Consider the following 20,000-nt stretch of genomic DNA (forward strand, 5'->3'; position numbering starts at 1 on the left):
GCAGCAGCAGCATCTGCAGAGACAGGACGGACTTCACATCCCTGTACGATGGTCTCCGTAGTCTAGATAGTAGGTAGTCTAGATAGTCTAGAGTCAATAGCGTCGATAGCGCCATTAGTCTAGTCTCGTTAGTCTCTCGTTAGTCTCTCATTAGTGTCTCGTTAGTCTCTCGTTAGTCTCTCGTTAGTCTCGGTGGAGGATCCGATGAGTAGTTTAACCCTCTGAACCCCAAAACCCGCCGGTGGGATGGAAAAGCATGTTTTATTAACACAATCGCCAAAACTACACCGTTTATCAGCCAGGAGCTGTAAAAAATGCTCCTTATTGCTTCTTCTACTCATGATGGTTCTGTTTCCATAGAGGAGCAGGACTTTTATTTTGAAGGGGAAACAAACACCACAGAGAGAGAAAAGTGATGTGTTCAAAGGTGACGTCACGAGACCGACCTTCTCGTTGGCTCGGTCTCGGACCTCCTCCAGTTCTCTGATGAGACTGTGGACCACCAGCGCCGCCTCCAGCTTCCTCTTGTAGTCGCTCAGATCTCCGTGAAACTTGCTCCACCTGGAATGAGAGACGTGTCGTCTTTTAGCTTCTTTTAGCAGGTGAGCTTCTTCCTGAGCCTCCTCACCTGTCCTTGAGCCTCCTCACCTGTCCTGTCGTGAGCCTCCTCACCTGTCCTTGAGCCTCCTCACCTGTCCTGAGCCTCCTCACCTGTCCTGTCGTGAGCCTCCTCACCTGTCCTGTAGTGAGCCTCCTCACCTGTCCTTGAGCCTCCTCACCTGTCCTGAGCCTCCTCACCTGTCCTGTCGTGAGCCTCCTCACCTGTCCTGAGCCTCCTCACCTGTCCTGTCGTGAGCCTCCTCACCTGTCCTGAGCCTCCTCACCTGTCGTTGAGCTGCTGTCTCCTCCGGCGGACCGTCACCAGCTCGTCGGCGCTCCGTCTCGTCTCCAGTCGAGCCGCCAGTCTGTCAATGGCCGTGATGTGAGCGTCGTCCACCGTCACGTTCTACAGGTACAAGTACACCGTCGGTATACTTGTACCTTTAAACAGTCCTGCTCTGGTCTCCGTCTGTTAGCAGACTTACATATAATAATAATAGTAATAATAATAATAATTTCTCACCCCGTCTCCGGTTCCTCTGAACTCGCCGAGTTTCTTCAGCAGCTGAACTCCGTGTTCATAATCCTTCCCAACATCTCCGACATTAACCATCACCTCCTGCAACACGGAGGACGCTACTCACTGAAAATACTCCAACGACAGTGTACACACACTAAACACACTGTAAATACACTGTAAATACACTGTAAATACAGTATAAATACACTGTATACACAGCATCCCTCCATCAGCCTCCTACCTTGTGGCGGATCCAGGCCTCCACATCCTCGACCTTCTGCAGGAACTCCAGGAAGTCCCTGTTGTCTTCCAGAGCTTTCCCTCGGGTGGCCATGGCCTTCTTCAGCTGCTCCCAGTGCAGCTGCAGGGCAGCCGCGCTCCTCTTCACCTCCTTGGACCTCCGGTGTCTCAGGGAGACCAGCTCCTCGCCGGCCTGCGGACACACAAACCAGGAGGACGTTTGTCCGGATGTGTTGAAGCAGCTGAAGATTGTCTCTGTAGAGAAACGTCTCGTCTCACCCGCAGCACCGAGCCGATGATCTCCCCGTGAGCCAGGATCTCCGCCTCGAACGCCTGATGTTTCTGCAGCAGCTTCATCTTGGCCTGCAGATTGCTGAGGTCGGCTTTCCCGTCCTCCGCCATCTTCTGCATCCGCTCAGACACCCACTCCTCAGCCTGATGGACGGACAGACAGACAGACATAAGGAGCCGGACCGATAAGAGTACTAGTATCCATGAAATGATAAGGAAACCCTCCATGGATCGGTCGGGTACCTCTGCGACGTCGCGGCTGAAGATGCCCAGCGTCCTGGAGAGCTCCAGCTCCTCCCTGCGTTTGATTGACAGCTCCTTGATCCTGTCGCGTCGCTGGAGGAGGGCTCCCAGTCTGGTCTGGACCCGCCCACTCTTCTCTCTGCTCAGCTGCTTCTTCAGCCGCTCGGCCAGATCCTTCAGAGAGGACAGCTGGAGCAGAGAAAGGAGAACGTCACCGCAAAGGTAACAGGACTCGACGTACAGCTGGAGGTCTGGTTCTCCTCTGAGGTCGTCGAATGCTACGTCAGCTAACGCGAGGCTCAATGTGAACATTACAAACTCTGGTTTATTGCCTCTATGTATGGAAACCACAGAAGAAGAGCAGACCTTGTCTTCCTGCGAGCCGAGCAGCTTCTCAAAAGCTTCGTGGCGTTTGATCAAACCCTCCGTCTCATCCACCGCGTTTCCCAGAGTGCCGTTCTGCAGCAGGATCTGTGAAGAGGTTCAGAGCGGCGATCAGACGCTCGTGTTTCCTCTTTAAGAGAAGGAGAAACCTGACGGGTGAGCTCTTACCTCCTGAGAGCCGCAGGTTTTGTCCACGCTGTTGACGTCTCTGTAGAAGACCTGCTCCAGGTGGACGCTTTCTAACCAGCTCTGCTTCTGGTTCCACTGGTCCTCCAGCTTGTCCCGTTCCTCCTGCAGGGCCTCCAGCTTCTCCGACACCTGGAGGAACCACAGGCAACAATCTGAACACCAAAGTAGTTTAGAGGTCTTTTCTGCTCCTTTTTATTGAAGTATAAAAGTCCTGCTCCTCTCTGGAAACCTCTTAGTGCAGAACAACACTAATAATGACATGAGTCATAAAAAAGAACTATTCACATGTCTCCTCTCCTCTCCTCTCCTTTCTCCTCTCCTCTCCTCTCCTCTCCTCTCCTCTCCTCTCTCCTCTCCTCTCTCCTTTTCTCTCCTCTCAAGCGCTCATCACACATGATGTGTTCAAGGACCATCATAAATACTGGTAATGATGTTTTTTACGGTGTAGTTTTGTAGTTCCACACCTCCTGCCTGTTGGCGTCCTGCGTCTGAAGCTCCTCCCCCATGTCCACAGCCTGCCGGTAGGTCTCCTGTCTGGCCTCCATCTCGGCCCGCAGCTGCTGGTGCTGCGCCAGCTGGAGGTCGGCGGTCGCCACGTCGCTGATGCTCTCCTCGGCGGCCATCGCGCCGATCAGCTGACTGCACCACAGGAAGTAGTCCTGCGCCTGGAGAGCGACACAAAGACACACGAGACGTGAAGCGTGAAGAGGGACTACTTAACGTTTCGTCCTCCGTCCGTACTCACCGTGTTGAGGAACAGATATCTCTGGCACGCCAGTTTTAGCTCCTCCTCCCTCCGCTCCGCGTGGAGTCGTAGCTCCTCCCACCGCTCCACCACTTCCTGCTGCACCTCCTGCAGGCGGAGCTTCAACTGAGGCGAGCAGAGGTCCAGGATGGTGTCCACGGTGTCCAGCTGCTCCTGCAACTAAACACACATCACCAACTGTCAATCACTGTGTAACCCCGCCCCTAAAGCGTCCCCTGCTTTATGGTCTGTTTGACTCTAAATGGAGCATAATGTACTAAATGAACATCATGCTGTATTGAAGAAGACTGTAAACTAGAGATTGAGACCATAAACTCATGTTTACAATGTTTACTGAGGGAATAAATCAAGAGAGAAGTAGAGTCATTTTAGACTAGACTTCTATACAACCAGAGGAGTCGCCCCCTGGTGGACACTAGAGAGAATGCAGCTTCAACACGTGAAGCTTCTTCTCTACCTGTTGCTCCGTAGCAGCGAGCTCGTGGAGAAACGCTTCATGCTTCCTCAGCTGTGACATCACTCCTCTCAAATCCTTCACCACGTCATCGGGGATGCTCTTCTGTCGCTCCTACAGAGAGACAGAGAGAGAGAGAGAGAGAGAGAGAGAGAGAGAGAGAGAGAGAGAAACTCTGAGGGTTATATGTGATGTTCCGGTAGAGAGAGGTTCTATAGAGAGGTTTAGTAAAGAGGTTCTCTAGAGAGAGGTTCTGTAGAGAGGTTCTGTAGAGAGGTTCTGTACCTGGATGAGGGTCAGAGCGTCGCTCAGGTCTTGGTAGAAGCGGTGACACTCCTCGGCTCTCTGCAGCTGATCTTGACGCTCCCTGGCCACGCTCCTCAAATTCTCCCAGCATGCACTGCAAACAAACGTCAAAAGTCAAACACAAAGCAGCAGCGTCCCTTCACCTACGTGAAGGGACCTGTCTGTGAACACCTGAGTGTGAACACCTGTGTGTGAACACCTGTCTGTGAACACCTGAGTGTGAACACCTGTGTGTGAACACCTGTCTGTGAACACCTGAGTGTGAACACCTGTCTGTGAACACCTATCTGTAAACACCTGTGTGTGAACACCTGAGTGTGAACACCTGTCTGTGAACACCTGTCTGTGAACACCTGCGTGTGAACACCTATCTGTAAACACCTGTGTGTGAACACCTGTCTGTGGACACCTGTCTGTGAACACCTGAGTGTGAACACCTGGCTGTAAACACCTGTGTGTGAACACCTGTGTGTGAACACCTGTCTGTGAACACCTGAGTGTGAACACCTGTCTGTGAACACCTGTCTGTGAACACCTGTGTGTGAACACCTGTCTGTGAACACCTGTCTGTGAACACCTGAGTGTGAACACCTGTCTGTGAACACCTGAGTGTGAACACCTGTCTGTAAACACCTGGCTGTGAACACCTGAGTGTGAACACCTGTCTGTGAACACCTGTCTGTGAACACCTGTCTGTAAACACCTGTCTGTGAACACCTGAGTGTGAACACCTGTCTGTGAACACCTGTCTGTGAACACCTGTCTGTGAACACCTGAGTGTGAACACCTGTCTGTGAACACCTGTCAGTAAACACCTGTGTGTGAACACCTGAGTGTACCTGAGCTGCTGCAGCGTATCTCTGACCTCGGGGCTCTGAGGATGCTTGTTGAGGATCAGTCCAGCAGAAACATCTCTGCAGCTCTGAAGTCTCTCCTCTCCAACCTCAAGCTGCTTCAGGAAGCCTTCAAACTTCCCCCGAAGCAACTGAAACGTCACAAAATACAAATCTCCTTATGTCACGTGACCTTTATATATATTATATATGTATATATATGTATATATATACATATACTACCAGTACTATAAATAGCGGTATATGGTGGAGCCGGTACAGATAACTATGAATATTTTAGGTTAAGACATGTGGCTGATGTACTCGCACATATAAGTAGAAAGTAAAACATAATATGTGCCTAATAAAAGGATCCTGATGTGTACGTAGTGAAAGGTGACTTCTGACGTTTACATATCACAGACTCAAGGTCTCAGAGTAGTCCTGTTAGAGATGTAACCTGCACATGCTGGTAGTCGTTGCCCAGGTCCTGAGACTCTGCCGTCTGTCTCTGCCGGTCCATCCAGTCCTCCAACTCTGAGGACTCTCTTCTGAACTCGTGGAGATGGAGGACTTCCTTCAACCTCTGACCTCTGGAGGGAGAGACAAGTCAGTGATCAGATTCATAGAAGCTCAATAAAGTTTAAAACATTTAATAGCAAGTATTGGTATAAAACACGGGGCTCAGTTTGTAGTACTGAGTATTTGTAGTACGGTCAGTATTTACCTGAGGGCAGCCTGGTGCTGCAGCTGCTGGTTCAGGCTGCTGAGGCGACCGTGAGGCCTGCTGAGCTCCTCCAGGCTCCAGTTGTGAACCGCCTGCTCCACCTGGTCTCCCAACTCCTCCACCTCCACCTCCAGCACCTCCAGCTGGCCCTCCAACACCTACAGCCCAGGGAACGTCTCACCATTTTACCATTTTGTTTAAATACAGATATTCACAGAAAGCATTTGGGAAGATAAGGAACATTTTGGGGTTCTATCTGTGCAAAAGATGCAAAGAAAAGCTGAGAAGGAGTTCCTTAGGGAAGGATCTGAGGTCCCCTATGGTTTGGTTAGGGGTAAATATGTAAGTTTTCCTCATCAAAAAGTCTAAATATGACGACACCTACATGATACACTGTTGTATAATTACAATTTTCAAACACAGAAATCTGTGTCAGAGTGAGTGTTGTACCTGGTGTTTGGTGAGGAGACCCTGAGTGGCCAGCTGGTCTTTGCCGTAGTCGTCGGTGTTCACCAGAGCGAGGGTCTCCGTCAGCCTGGACTCCAGCTCGGAGCAGTCCAACAGCAGCTGGAGGGGCGGTGCACGGTCAGCACAAAACGCCTCCAAACACAAACGTAGAAATAAAAAACCTCTCTCACCTGTTCTCTGGTGATGGCCTTGCTCAGGTGAGCTGCTCTCCGGTTGCAGGTCTCCTCTAGCTCCTCCCACTCTGCACTCAGGTGTTTGCACCTGCAAACGAAAACATGAAAACAACAGCCAGTCATTTATGGAGGAGATTAGAACACTTTGACATGAAAATCAAAAGAAAAATGTCACAATCGACCCTCGAAGAGAAACACTACAGAACCTCTGGAGCACTTCTTCGTCCGATTTGCTGGATCTGGCTAAGCCACGCCCCTTTTCCAGGATGTGGTTCAGGTGTTTTCGGTGGGCGTTCACTTCCGCCTGCAGCTCCTGTGTGAACACATACAAGTTTAGCTGGTTTTTGATTCATAAAACGTCCAGAATGAATAATAAAAGGGAACAATTCAGCCTTTGTTTTGTCTTTATTATTCTGAGCGGTTTAGATGAACACATGAACAATACTCCAGCTGACACCTTGTGTTTCTGCATGAGGCTGATGGCTCCAGCCAGAGACTTGTCGTATGCCGTGGATCCAGAGCCGGGGACCCGTTCAGAGATCCAGCTGAGCTCCAGGTCCACGTCGTGATGGAACCCAAACAGCAGCACAGACGCCTCCAGCTGAGTCCGACGCCGGTCCAGAGGCTTCTGGAGAGACTTGAACCTGCAGCACAAAAGATCCTTCAGACAGCATGTCCCACTACACCTCAGAGAAAATCTCCTTCATCCTGTTCCTTTTCAAAATAAAAGTCCTGCTCCTCTATGGAAACAGAACCATCAAGACTAGAAGTAGGAGAACTAGAACATGTTCTTTGATGGAATCTATAAATACATGTTACCAATGTTGGAAAGAAAATGGAGGCTCTACGTGCTATATTTATTAAATGATTATTAATTATTATTTGTACATCCTCTCCTCTCTGCTCTGTGTTCAGCAGAAGTTCAGTCAAAGTTTCTCAGAATTAAATAATAATAAATATTCAAATATTGTGGTTTTAATGGGCTTCAATGGGACACTTTAAGGTCTGAGTGTCTGTATTTTGGCTATAGAGTTTATCATAGACTCATCATAGGAGCTGAAGCTCTTTGAACTGTTGGCGGCGCTAGAAGAAAAGTAAAAAAGGGACCACCAAAGTCAGTGGGGTTCATCCTCTGGGGACTATGAATGTGTGAATGTGGACTCACAGGGTCAGGTAGGTGTCGGTCTCACGGAGGATCCTCTGGGAGTCGAAGTGATTGGAGGCGAGGCGTTTGGCCCGGCTGACGATGGAGTTGATCTTCTCCGCCAGCTCCTTGGCCTCCTGCTCCAGCTGCTGATGCTCCTTCACACAGAAACAGGTAGAAGTTATGTATGCATGTTACTACCGGAGGTGTGACGGACCGTTGATCCGAACCGATCCCCCTAACTGTTCATCACACATGTAAAACACCCCCCCACCTTCAGAAGCTGTCGGCTGGAGCGGAGGTCGTGGCCTTTGGCAGCGTTGTTCAGCATCCACTGGATGGCCTCGATCTTCAGCCTGGCATCCTAAAGGAAAGGAAACAGCTAGTTAAGTCACTAGTTAGGTGTTCTACCTGCAGCAGCTAAGTCACTAGTTAGGTGTTCTACCTGCAGCAGTTCAGTCACTAGTTAGGTGTTCTACCTGCAGCAGTAGTTAAGTCACTAGTTAGGTGTTCTACCTGCAGCAGTTCAGTCACTAGTTAGGTGTTCTACCTGCAGCAGTAGTTAAGTCACTAGTTAGGTGTTCTACCTGCAGCAGTTCAGTCACTAGTTAGGTGTTCTACATGCAGCAGTAGTTCAGTCACTAGTTAGGTGTTCTACCTGCAGTAGTTAAGTCACTAGTTAAGTGTTCTACCCGCAGCATTAGTTAAGTCACTAGTTAAGTGTTCTACCCGCAGCAGTAGTTAAGTCACTAGTTAGGTGTTCTACCTGCAGCAGTAGTTAAGTCACTAGTTGGGTGTTCTACCTGCAGCAGTAGTTAAGTCACTAGTTAGGTGTTCTACCTGCAGCAGTAGTTAAGTCACTAGTTAGGTGTTCTACCTGCAGTAGTTCAGTCACTAGTTAAGTGTTCTACCTGCAGCAGTAGTTAAGTCACTAGTTAGGTGTTCTACCTGCAGTAGTTCAGTCACTAGTTAGGTGTTCTATCTGCAGTAGTTAAGTCACTAGTTAAGCGTTCTACCTGCAGTAGTTAAGTCACTAGTTAGGTGTTCTACCTGCAGCAGTAGTTAGGTCACTAGTTAGGTGTTCTACATGCAGCAGTAGTTAAGTCACTAGTTAAGTGTTCTACCCGCAGCATTAGTTAAGTCACTAGTTAAGTGTTCTCCCCGCAGCAGTAGTTAAGTCACTAGTTAGGTGTTCTACCTGCAGCAGTAGTTAGGTCACTAGTTAGGTGTTCTACATGCAGCAGTAGTTAAGTCACTAGTTAAGTGTTCTACCCGCAGCATTAGTTAAGTCACTAGTTAAGTGTTCTACCCGCAGCAGTAGTTAAGTCACTAGTTAGGTGTTCTACCTGCAGCAGTAGTTAAGTCACTAGTTAGGTGTTCTACCTGCAGCAGTAGTTAGGTCACTAGTTAGGTGTTCTACATGCAGCAGTAGTTAAGTCACTAGTTAAGTGTTCTACCCGCAGCATTAGTTAAGTCACTAGTTAAGTGTTCTACCCAGAGCAGTAGTTAAGTCACTAGTTAGGTGTTCTACCTGCAGCAGTAGTTAAGTCACTAGTTGGGCGTTCTACCTGCAGCAGTAGTTAAGTCACTAGTTAGGTGTTCTACCTGCAGCAGTAGTTAAGTCACTAGTTGGGTGTTCTACCTGCAGTAGTTAAGTCACTAGTTAGGTGTTCTACCTGCAGCAGTAGTTAAGTCACTAGTTAGGTGTTCTACCTGCAGCAGCTCCATCAGCTGCTCCTGCTGCCCCGCCTGTCTCAGCTTGTCTCCTCTGTCGGCCATCTTGTCCTGGAGTCTCCTCCACCGGCTGCTGACCTGAGTGGACTTCCTGCCAATGCTCTGACTGCTGTAGTGCTCTTCAGCCAGCATCTCCTGCCCGAGCTGGACATGAACACGCTTCATTTAATGCACAACGTGAGACAGGTGTGACGTCATTGGACTGGGAACCAGTTTACCTGAACCAGTCGGTCCAGCCAGACCTGGTTGGCCTGCATCTCCTTCTCGGCCGCCTCGTGTCTCTTCAGCTTGGGGAGGACGTTGGTGGGGTCGCGGTACGACTCGTCCTCCGCCACCTTAAACTTCTCCTCCATCCACAGCAGCAGCTCGTCAGCGTCTCTCTGGAACTCCTGCAGAAAGAATCTTAAAATGAACATTAAAACAGTCGCCACCTTATTTTAAAGTCTCTCCTTCAAATCATGCTCCTGACATTTCTCTGTTCTTAGATCTTCGGTCAGAGTTTGTATTTTAAATGATGTCTTAAATTATTAAAGATTCGTCATCAAGAATCTCTCAGCCGTCAGGTGAAAATACTCCACACACACACTGTTAATAAAACAAATAATGTCTCATTTAGAAGTAAACAAACTTAGATATCTTAAGAGTCTTACAGCAACAGATATAAATGACTCTAACTCTCCCTTTAAACATAGTTGCTGACGTCTTTAGAGGACAAACATCTCATAAAACTGCCACAAAAATATATATTTTAATGTCATTTTCTACTTTGCCTCCTGAAATGTTTGAATCCTCTTTCTTTGTCACTCATGATGTATAAATAAAGTGTATTAATATCAAAGTGAAACAGAAGTTCTTCTCTACTGTGAGTATTCCACAGAGAAACATTTGATCGGAGCTCTAATAAATACCTGATATTTCTTGGAGTCCAGCAGCAGACTCCGCCTCCTCTCGCTGCTCTCCTTCAGCTTCCTGTTGGCCTCCTGGACGCTGCTGCTCCTCTCCTTGATGCTTCAAGACCAAAACACACGTCACAACAGTTCTGTCGGACTCAGCGCTGGGAGGATCCGTCTTCCACACCGCGTCTCTTACCGTTTGGCAGCGTAGTGTCGCTGGTCCGTGAGCTCCCGGCTGCGTTCGCTGAACCGATCCACCCGTTGGTCCAGAGCCTTCAGGAGACCCTCCAGCTCATCCTGTCGGCCCAGAAGACTGTGGACCCCGTCCACCGAGTCCTGCACCAGCAAACACACATTGAATCATAACGTCCGATCGTTACAAAGTGAATTGAATTAATAGTAAAGGCATGAGAAAGACCCCGCCCCTCACCCCGACGTCTTTGACCCTCAGACGGGCTTCGTGTCCCGACAGCGCCGCCTCGATGCGGTCCCCCTCCTGGTTCAGCCTCTGGAGCTCCGCCCCCTGCTCCAAACGCTGCCTCCTACTGGCCCACAGCTCGTCGAGTTTGGACCAATCGGCTTTGAGCTTGTCCAGGGTTTGCTGGATGTCGACGCCTCCCGTCTTCCCGTTGGACGAGCCCTGCTGAAGAGATTTCCCCAACGCCTCCACCTCCTCCCACCTGCTCCTCTGCTCCTCCATCTCCAGCCGGAGCTCCCGGTGTTGCTCCAGCAGGGCGACGGCCGAGGCCACGTCGGCGGCCGCCTCCTCCTGCAGGAGGCGCTCCTGCACCGAGCCGGTCCAGCGCTGCAGCTCCTTGGCCCGCCGCTGGAAGCTCTGCAGGCCGCGGGCCTCCTCCAGGAGGCGCTGTCTGTCTGCAGCCTGGCGCTTCAGCTGGTCCACAAACACAACAGCAAGTCTGAAGGTGAGTTCTTACAGCTCTCTGAGGATCTAATACAGCTCAGTATCTGTGACGATGAGTCAAACTCAGACCTGATCCAGCAGAGCCTCCAGACCCCGGACCTCCTCCACAATGGCGGCACTCTCTGCTGGACTGCAGTCCTGCTTCCTGGAACACAAGAGACGCACATCGTGGACTACAAGAAGCAGTAAACATGAAAGAAGAAAAAGACCAGAACCTTCCTCCATTAAATGTTACTTTTAAAATCAGAACAGGAAACAGCTGTTATCACATTCACCGTTTACTATTTTAAATCAAGATTTGTCAGCAAGAATCTCTCTGCCATCAGGTGAAAAACTTGTTAATTGTTTGTTAATAAAACAAATAATGTATAATTTAGAAGTAAATAAATGGAGTTTAAATGCATTAAACTTCTACAAAAGTGTAGAAGTGTTTTCGATAAACCACTGATGTTTCTGCAGCCGGGATCAGACATCGTACATCTTGGCGACGCTCTTCAGGTAGGCGATCTTGGCCTCCAGGGTCTGGATGTCTCTGAGGGTCTGGGTCTGGTTCTTGTCCTCGGTCATCAGGGTGAAGGAGCTGCAGCCCACGTCCACGACGTCGAGGCCCGACAGCTGACCCTGCAGCTGAGCTTTGGCCTCCCGGCAGCTCTGCAGGAAGGACTGAACGTCCGCCGTGCTCAGCAGCTCGTGGCCCTTCTCGTCCTTCAGCCGCTGGATCCGATCCCACCTGCAGACGTCGGGGACCAGGACGAGAGGCCAGAGTCCAGGTTGGTACAGGTGGACCCACATCAAAGATCATGAACCATTAGATCTCAGCTCGTCATGTTTGTACCTGTTGGAAACTCTCCTCCGTCCGTCCCGGATCTCTCTCTGTTTGCTGTGTCGGCTCTTCACCAGCTCCTCCGCCATTCGGATGATGTCATCCAACTGGCCACGCCCACTCGCCAACTCAGTCAGGAAGTTCTACAACAGGAAGTCAAATCTCCAACTGAAATATTTTACTTTGAAAACGGTCAATCTGACTTCACGTGGTTTGAATATTCTAAAGAGGAAGTATGTAGAGACAACAAAACTAATTAACAATGATTTCAAAAATAAACACAAGTCAGCTTCATAATTATCCAAAACATCCAGTGTTTAAAGCAACAGGAGGAGAGCTAGTAACGTTAGCAGCATTAGAGATGATTATGATGTTTAACTTCATAACACGAGCTCTAAACACATCATTATACATCATTAAACATAATGACAATAAAAATACAATCTTTCACTTCCTAATCATTTGAGCTGTGTGTTTTTATGACTGTTGCAGCACTACTCTGACGGGTGAAGACGTTCTAAATCTTCTCAGAGAAACACTCGTTAACACTCTTCACCTCGTATTTAGCCTGGACGGCTCCCAGGTTGTCTGCGTCGGTGCGGAAGGAGTTCAGGACGTTCTCCTTGTCCTCCATCCACGACTCAAACTCCTGACAGCCGTTGTAGAAGCGATGCAGACGCAGCGTCTCCTGCAGACTCCTCGTCTTCGTCTGTGAAACAAAACAAACCAAAAGATCTTGATTTGCTGCATCGACTTCCTCCGGACAAACCTCCATTTCCCAGGCTGCCCCTCTCTCACCGTGACCAGGAGGAACAGGGAGTTGTAGTCCCGATCCAGCCCGGCCTGCATGTTCTCCACCGTGTCCCTCTGGTACTGCAGGTCCGGCAGCCATGTCGTCTGGATCTCGGCCGTGCCGCGACGCATCGAGCGGCTGCGCCTTGGACGACTCGACTTCCTGCTCGGGCTCTCTGGCACGCCATTGGCCGAGGAGGTGGGAGGAGCCTGAGCAGAGTGAGGGGAAAAAATGACTTGTTATTGATCTAAAATGACTCATGACACGAAAATGACATCAAAACATTCACCTGTTAATGCTCCATCATCAACAACAAAACATGTGTTGGAATCTACAGGAGGAAAGCTAGGTAGCTAGGTAGCTAGTTAGCTGCTAGCAGCACAGTCCTGCTTGGCTAAAAAAAAAAAGGAGCTAACAGCTAACAAGAGCGAACAGCTAACGTATGGCGGTCGCATTGAGTTACTTTATGATGCGTTCAAGCTCTATTCAGTAAAAATGAGTAATGGGTGAAGGCAGATTATAACATTATCATGTATGTGTTCAAATGTAATCTTGTAAAATTTAGCTTTTTGGCAAGAAATTAATAATAAATCTGCAAAAAACAATACGCAAACGGAAATAAAGTAGCTTTGTTTTTACCGTGGTATCGACTACATTTCTGGTGTCGTATCCTATTTTAAAGCCTAAAGACCGATTTAAAAAGGTGAATGCTAATAGATGTAATTTAGACGTTATGGATTATTGACCGTACGGTGTTCGGCAGCAGGCTCAGGTAGGTTTTGGGGACGAGTTGCTGGTTTCCTCGGGCGTCTCTGGCCAGAACTCGGTCTCCGTCCGGCTCGGTGTCGACGACGGTTACGATCTCGTTACGATCCCACGGAAACTGACCTGCAATCAGTTTAGTTCAAAGTACATTTAAAAAAGGAACAGTTCAGTTAACGCAAAATACATTCTACGTAGGACTCACCTCCTGAGGCTCCTTCAGTTTGAACTGATATACTTTCTTTTTTTGGGGCGTTATTCTTCACACCATTCCAGAGAAAAAATTACATCAACTAATTCAACTATTTTCTTTTTTTAAATTTCCACCACCTGAAGTTAGCTTTCCTACCGGTCTTACAACATCATTAATCTATTCTTGATCTATTCCAATTTTCAATAAAGTAAAATCAGAGACTTCAACAAACGATGAAATCTGTCAGTAGTCCACTTAAATCTTTTAGTGGTTATTTAAAAAAAACTAAATATCATGTTTTGAGGGATGAAAATGTGTTATTACAAATTGTAATACCAATTATAATAATAATAATATTATAATTCTATTAATAATATCAATAACATTATTGATATTAAGTAATATGATTTAATGATTACTATAAATAATATTCATAACCAGAAAATAAAAGATAAGACTTGATCAAATCAGATAAAAAATACAACCATATAGAACAGATATACATAAATGCATAACTTATATGGAAAATAAAACCAACTGAACAATCATAATACATTTTACTGACAGGAAATTAAACAAGAAATAAACTTTACTGGATGTCTACTGACCAAACATCCTAACTAAAAAACTAACGTCTAGTGTTTGTTTCCCCATCATGCACTGCTGCAGACCTCCAGTACCTCTGCTGTATCTGAAGCGGACCTTGGCCTTGCTGTCATCACTCCCGGAGCCCCTCCCTCCCCTGGCGCTAGTTGGCGGTGATGTCACCTCTCCTGGCGCCTCCTCGTCTCCGGAGGAGTCGCTGTATTGGATCATCTTACTCTGCTGAGGCTCCGCCTACACAGGAAGTGAGTCAGCGTAATTTTTTAGAGCTCCCGTGGACCGATATTCTTTGATTTGAGTCCGGTACTCACAGTCAGAGCCGTTAGCTGCGCGGCGCTCCTCGCCTGCTCCGTCAGTCTCTTGATCTCCGAGGCGTAGGCCGCCATCTCTTTCTCCACCCGCAGGTGGCGCTGCAGCAACGCCGCCGTGCTCGACTCATCCTTCCCATGATCCTCGCTGGTCAGCAGCGGTTTCCTGTCGCCCAGCCAGGAGTCGGCCTCCGCCACATCCGCAAAATACTGAACGGTGGAAAAAGGGAGGTCTGAGGATCTGGTCCTCCTAAACCACAACTACGCTCAACAACTGTAACTATGGTTGTGGTTTATGGGGACACGGCAGGAGGCTCAAACAGAACACGACCACGAATCCTGATTGGATGGTCAAAAAAAAACTCATTGTGACATCAACACAATATTTATATTCATTTTATAATTAATAGGTGAAATATTGTGAAAACATAAAAGACACTAAAGACTGAAGTAATAAATCCTCAATGATCCGAAGGAAGCTCGAATTGCTTTTGGCTTTTATATTATATTATATATTATATTATGTTATAGGATGGATAGATACAATTTTATATTATTTTAGATCAAAATAGATACAAAATAACACATAAAACACACATAAAAATAATGAATATAGAAATCCACAATAAATACAATAAAATAGAATATTAAATGAACTAACTAAACAGTATAACGGTATTATATACTTCCACAAGGCCTTAAGTTTGGCCTTTGTTTTTCTTCCTGCTTCCTGCTTTCTGCTAATCAATAGCCTAGCTACAACGCTAGCTACTTTATTCGTCACACTAGATGAATAAACTCGAGGCTTCAAAACGTCCACAAACCGATGTGTGACATCACGATGACGTCGTCCAATGACAGGCGTATATTAAACGTATATTAAAATGGATAGATGGCGTTTCCTTGCTCACCTGTTTGATGGCGGCGGCGGCCTGCAGTCTGTCGCGGCGTCCCGTCGCCTCGTCGGTCAGGCGGCTCCACTGCTTCTTCAGGGTTCGGATCCACTTCTGGACGGCTCGCTGGTCCGGCGGACTCTGTTTGGACAGCAGGTCCTGACCGCGACCCAGAACCCCCCGGTACAGGGTCTCCTGGGCCTGGAGCTCCGCCTCCAACGCCTGACAAGGAAGTAATTCAGATTCATGACACAAAAATGCAACAAATCAAAATTACTTTTAGTTTTGTTTGTAAAGATGAAATCCTCCACGTCATCATTTATTTAAATTCAAAAAATTTAATTCATTAAATAAGTTTAATGAGCATGAATCATTTTATTATTGTTATTACTATTATATTATATTCACCCTGATGTCGTGTGTGTGTGTGTGTGTGTGTGTGTGTGTGTGTGTGTGTGTGTATATGAGGTCCACCTTGTGTGTGTGTGTGTGTGTGTGTGTGTGTGTGTGTGTGTGTGTGTGTGTGTGTGTGTGTGTGTGTGTGTGTGTGTGTGTGTGTGTGTGTGTGTGTGTGGTCTACCTTGTGTTTGTGTTGACTCAGCTGGATGTGGTTCAGGTCTCGTCCTAGTCCGGCGGTCTGGAGCCTCAACCAGCGTTCATAGAGCCAGAACTCCACCTCCTCACAGTCAGAGAAGAACTCAAACAGCCTCAACTGAGCCTCCAGCTGTCTCCTCCTGATGGGGGGGAAGAGAGGAGAGGAGGAAACAAGAGAGGAGAGGAAAAGACGTAAGAGAAGGAAACAAGATGAGAGGGTAAGAGACGAGAGAGGAGAAAACGAGAGGAGAGGTGAGGAGTGATATTCATATATGAATATATATATATATATATATATATATATATATATATATATATATATATATATATATATATATATATATATATATATTCAGTAAAGGGTCTGATTCTTAATTATTATCCATGAAGTGAACAGAGAAGTGAACCTGCTGCTGCTGAGAGAAACCAGAGATCTGTACTGAGAGTCCAGAGCTCTCACTCTGCTCTGAATGTGAGGACCGTCTGTCTGCTTCACCTGAGAGGAGGAAACACGAGGACCGCCTTTAAGAACACCTGACGTATGATGAGATATATATACACACACATATATATATATATATATATATATATATATATATATATATATATATATATATATATATAGATATATATATATATATATATATATAGATATATTAACATAATCAATACGGTGAGACATTAACATAATCTACATGTTACCTTTATCGTCGTGATGGTTTCTCCCTGAGTTGAGATCTGAGCTTCCAGGAGGTCTTGTTTCTGAAGGAGAGACTCCGCCTCCTCCAGCTGTTTACCCAGTTCAGAGGAACTGGCCTGGGACTGGGAGACAGAGGGGGGAGACAGAGGGGAGGGAGTAACAACTCTGATTATTGTCAGAATTTCATCTCTCCGATGGTCCTTGAACACATCATCAATCAAAGCTTAAAACTATGATATTTCATCAAACACGTTATTCTGCATGTTGTCATTATAAGTCTCTCCTCTAATAAAGTGTTCACTTTAACCAGATTGTGTAAAAACATTAAATTCATCATGTGACCACAAATCAGAGAAAGTACCAAAAACTGCTTCAGGGTTCAGAGAGTTAATAGTGAATCACAACAGTTATTGTTATGATTATTAGCGTCAGTGTGAACTCACCTGTAGTTCTTTCAGCTCCTGGGAGACGAGCTCGATGTCTCGGAGGACGCTGAGGTTTTCAACTACGTTTCCCAGAAGCCCCCTCTGCTCCTGGAGCTGCTGCAGTAGATCCTTCCATCGATGGCTAATGTTCTCCTCTCTTATACACACAAACACACACACACACACACACACACACACACACATATTTATTATTATTATATATATAATAATATTATAATAATATATTTAATAATATATATCATAATATTATAGATATATATATATATTATTTTAATGTTAATATAATATATATGATATATTTATAATAATAATATATAATAATATTATAATAACATATATAATATATTTATAATAATAATATATAATAATATTATAATAACATATATAATAATATATTTAATAATATATGTCATAATAATATAATATATATAATAATATTATAATAATATATATCATAATAATATAATATATATAATAATATATTTATAATAATAATATATATCATAATATTATAATAACATATGTAATAATATATATCATAATAATATAATACTATATATATATATATATATATATTCACATTGACAGTGAAATGCGTCTCACCTCCTGGTGATCTGCTCCTTGCCGTGGTACTCTCCTCTCTCCACGCTCTCAGCCATGTCTCTCAGGGCGGTGAAGCGCGGCTCTCTGGCCAGAGCGTCGGTGGACAGAGCCTCCAGACGCCGTCCGGCCGCCTGAGCCTCCTCCAGAGAGGACAGACCTCGGATGTCCTGTCTCCGGATGAGACGCAGCGTGTCCTCCAGGTAGCCCTCCCTCAGCGCTGCCTGGGACACCACCACCACCACCACCACCACCACAACAACAACCACCACAACAACAACAACAACAACAACGTGAGGAGATGAGCACAGATCCAGCTAACACCAAAACAGAGTTCACTTCAGTCACAAATGTAAGAAAACTAAGAATCTAAATCTGAATCTGTCAACCAACAATGTCATGAGATTTAAAGGCGTTTTTAATTGCATGAGGAAGTGTTTTATTTTGAAAGGTTACCTTCCTCTCAAACTTCTGGGCGAGCTGCTCCAGGTTCTCCAGACGGAGCAGCGCCTCCTGAAGAGCTCGCTCCCTCTCGTGTTCTGCTCTCTCCAGAAGAACCCAACTCTTCTCTACGTCACTCAGGGTTCTACCTACACACACCCACACACACACACACACACACACACACACACACACACACACACACACAGAGAGAAGTTGTGGTGTTACACAGAAGTCCATCTAATTTGTCCACGTTTCTATTTGATTATCGCAGGGATAGAAACACAATGTGTGTGTGTGTGTGTGTGTGTGTGTGTGTGTGTGTGTGTGTGTGTGTGTGTGTTACCCTCTGGAGGGTTGTAAGCCCGTTGGTTGTTGGCTGCCAGCTGAGTCTTCAGACTGAACAGATGAGCTTCAATCGCCCCGCGCTCCTACAGACGGACATGATGTCATCGTCCACATAGAGAGAAGCAATGACTCTGACTTTACTTTGGTTAGAAGCACCATTTCAAATGAAATTACAATCCAGTCTGATTATTATGTGCATACATCTTAAGAATTATGAACTATTACATGTTAAGTGTCTTTGAGTAGTAAAATGTAATTATTTTTTTTTATCTCTTTACCAGCAAGCGTCAGAAAGAAAAAAGGAAACCAGATTTCGGCGATTTCACCATCGCCATCTTGGCTTTTTTTTTTTACCTCCAGTGAACAGGAAGTGACCATATCTGGACTGAGGAGGAGTGACGTAGAGACGGCATATACGCCTTTACTACGTCACTCCTCCTCAGTCCAATATGGTCACTTCCTGTTCAGTAGTTGCCGGTAAAAACAACAACAACAACAAAATGGTGACGGCCGTAATCCAAGATGGCGACGGTGGCTTCAAAACATCACAAATAATAGAATGAAATACTTTGTAACAACAAAAAGCAGCGTAGACACTGAAGAAGAGACCTGGGCTGAAGCTGAGCACCTGAAGGTCTCACCTGGTATTTGGGAGGCTTCTCCACCGTCCTGTAGGTCTTGAACCACATCAGGAGCTTCTGCATCTCCCTCACTGAGTTTGGGAACCGTCTGTCGTTCAGCTGCAGAACCTTCAGTCAGACAACAAGCAGCACGTTCAGTTCAGCATCGAGTCCTCGCATCACACGTCAACACTAATGTCGTCGTCGTTGCTGTTGGTACCTTGGTCTTGATCCACAGGAGCAGATCTGAGACCAGCCTCTCGTACTGGACCTTCATGTCATCCAGCTCCATCAGCATCCCGACGATCTGAGGACAGAGAGGACAGATCCTAAAACGTCACACAAAAGCCGGTCTGTAAACATGTTTTAAACGATCAAAAAGACAGAGGACCCGACATGGATCCCTGAGGAACCTCACGGGTTACTTTAGGGGTGTTTGTAGGAGGACCGTGTATTAAAACACAGAACTCTTCCATGACTTTACACTAGAACCCTGTAAACATGGAACTCACCTTGTTGTGGGATGTGGTGGAAGTTTCTCTCCTGTACTGCTTCTTTAACCACCGACCGCTGAGACTTCCTCCCACTGACATACTGTTCTACTGTTCTACTGTTCTACACACACCTGCAGCTCATTCACCCAGACCAACACCTTGATACACAAAAGATGCTTCTAGACACCTTCGTCACATCGGGAACACACCTGTTGCCGATAAGATACCTGCTGAAGATGCTTCCAGATACCTTGACCACCCATTAAAGAGACACCTCAGACACACCTGGACACACCTGGTGCACACAGTATAGCTGCTGGAGATGCTTCTAGACACCTCAACCACACCTGTGTAACTCCAATGTAAGCATAAATGCTTTGACCGCACCTGAAACGTACTTGCAGCATGTGCTTTAAGCCTCTCATGAACCTGTAGTGCACCTGGTGCGTACATTCCACCTGCTAGGGATGTTTCTAGATCCCCACCACACACCTG

The 20,000-nt window shown here is 46.5% G+C and overlaps 1 protein-coding gene across 1 annotated transcript in view; it reads right to left on the minus strand.

Annotated features, from left to right (window-relative positions):
- sptbn5 (spectrin, beta, non-erythrocytic 5) overlaps positions 1–20,000 on the minus strand; it is a 44,658-nt gene that overhangs the window by 15,378 nt on the left and 9,280 nt on the right. The window contains exons 7-51 of the mRNA XM_068737244.1: positions 19,232–19,318; positions 19,033–19,140; positions 18,390–18,474; positions 18,059–18,192; positions 17,606–17,826; positions 17,000–17,138; positions 16,559–16,678; positions 16,264–16,352; positions 15,843–15,996; positions 15,281–15,484; positions 14,373–14,579; positions 14,139–14,295; positions 13,255–13,391; positions 12,509–12,712; positions 12,267–12,419; positions 11,723–11,853; positions 11,366–11,617; positions 10,957–11,032; positions 10,396–10,857; positions 10,162–10,301; positions 9,981–10,080; positions 9,291–9,461; positions 9,052–9,216; positions 7,613–7,702; positions 7,360–7,496; positions 6,652–6,838; positions 6,401–6,507; positions 6,192–6,282; positions 6,004–6,120; positions 5,554–5,711; positions 5,287–5,419; positions 4,833–4,978; positions 3,973–4,087; positions 3,691–3,801; positions 3,213–3,392; positions 2,932–3,132; positions 2,447–2,596; positions 2,261–2,365; positions 1,895–2,083; positions 1,640–1,795; positions 1,362–1,553; positions 1,124–1,219; positions 885–1,006; positions 447–561; positions 1–13 (exon numbers count right to left, since the gene is read on the minus strand). The exon at positions 1–13 is cut by the window's left edge and continues 101 nt beyond it. Coding sequence (XP_068593345.1) covers positions 1–13; positions 447–561; positions 885–1,006; positions 1,124–1,219; positions 1,362–1,553; positions 1,640–1,795; positions 1,895–2,083; positions 2,261–2,365; positions 2,447–2,596; positions 2,932–3,132; positions 3,213–3,392; positions 3,691–3,801; positions 3,973–4,087; positions 4,833–4,978; positions 5,287–5,419; positions 5,554–5,711; positions 6,004–6,120; positions 6,192–6,282; positions 6,401–6,507; positions 6,652–6,838; positions 7,360–7,496; positions 7,613–7,702; positions 9,052–9,216; positions 9,291–9,461; positions 9,981–10,080; positions 10,162–10,301; positions 10,396–10,857; positions 10,957–11,032; positions 11,366–11,617; positions 11,723–11,853; positions 12,267–12,419; positions 12,509–12,712; positions 13,255–13,391; positions 14,139–14,295; positions 14,373–14,579; positions 15,281–15,484; positions 15,843–15,996; positions 16,264–16,352; positions 16,559–16,678; positions 17,000–17,138; positions 17,606–17,826; positions 18,059–18,192; positions 18,390–18,474; positions 19,033–19,140; positions 19,232–19,318 — 6,607 coding nt within the window. The remainder of the gene's footprint in view (positions 14–446; positions 562–884; positions 1,007–1,123; positions 1,220–1,361; positions 1,554–1,639; positions 1,796–1,894; positions 2,084–2,260; positions 2,366–2,446; positions 2,597–2,931; positions 3,133–3,212; positions 3,393–3,690; positions 3,802–3,972; positions 4,088–4,832; positions 4,979–5,286; positions 5,420–5,553; positions 5,712–6,003; positions 6,121–6,191; positions 6,283–6,400; positions 6,508–6,651; positions 6,839–7,359; positions 7,497–7,612; positions 7,703–9,051; positions 9,217–9,290; positions 9,462–9,980; positions 10,081–10,161; positions 10,302–10,395; positions 10,858–10,956; positions 11,033–11,365; positions 11,618–11,722; positions 11,854–12,266; positions 12,420–12,508; positions 12,713–13,254; positions 13,392–14,138; positions 14,296–14,372; positions 14,580–15,280; positions 15,485–15,842; positions 15,997–16,263; positions 16,353–16,558; positions 16,679–16,999; positions 17,139–17,605; positions 17,827–18,058; positions 18,193–18,389; positions 18,475–19,032; positions 19,141–19,231; positions 19,319–20,000) is intronic.

The sequence above is a fragment of the Cebidichthys violaceus genome, unplaced genomic scaffold (assembly GCF_023349555.1).
Source record: "Cebidichthys violaceus isolate CVI_PGR_0920_01 unplaced genomic scaffold, fCebVio1.0.p SCAF_77, whole genome shotgun sequence".
NCBI lineage: Eukaryota > Metazoa > Chordata > Actinopteri > Perciformes > Stichaeidae > Cebidichthys > Cebidichthys violaceus.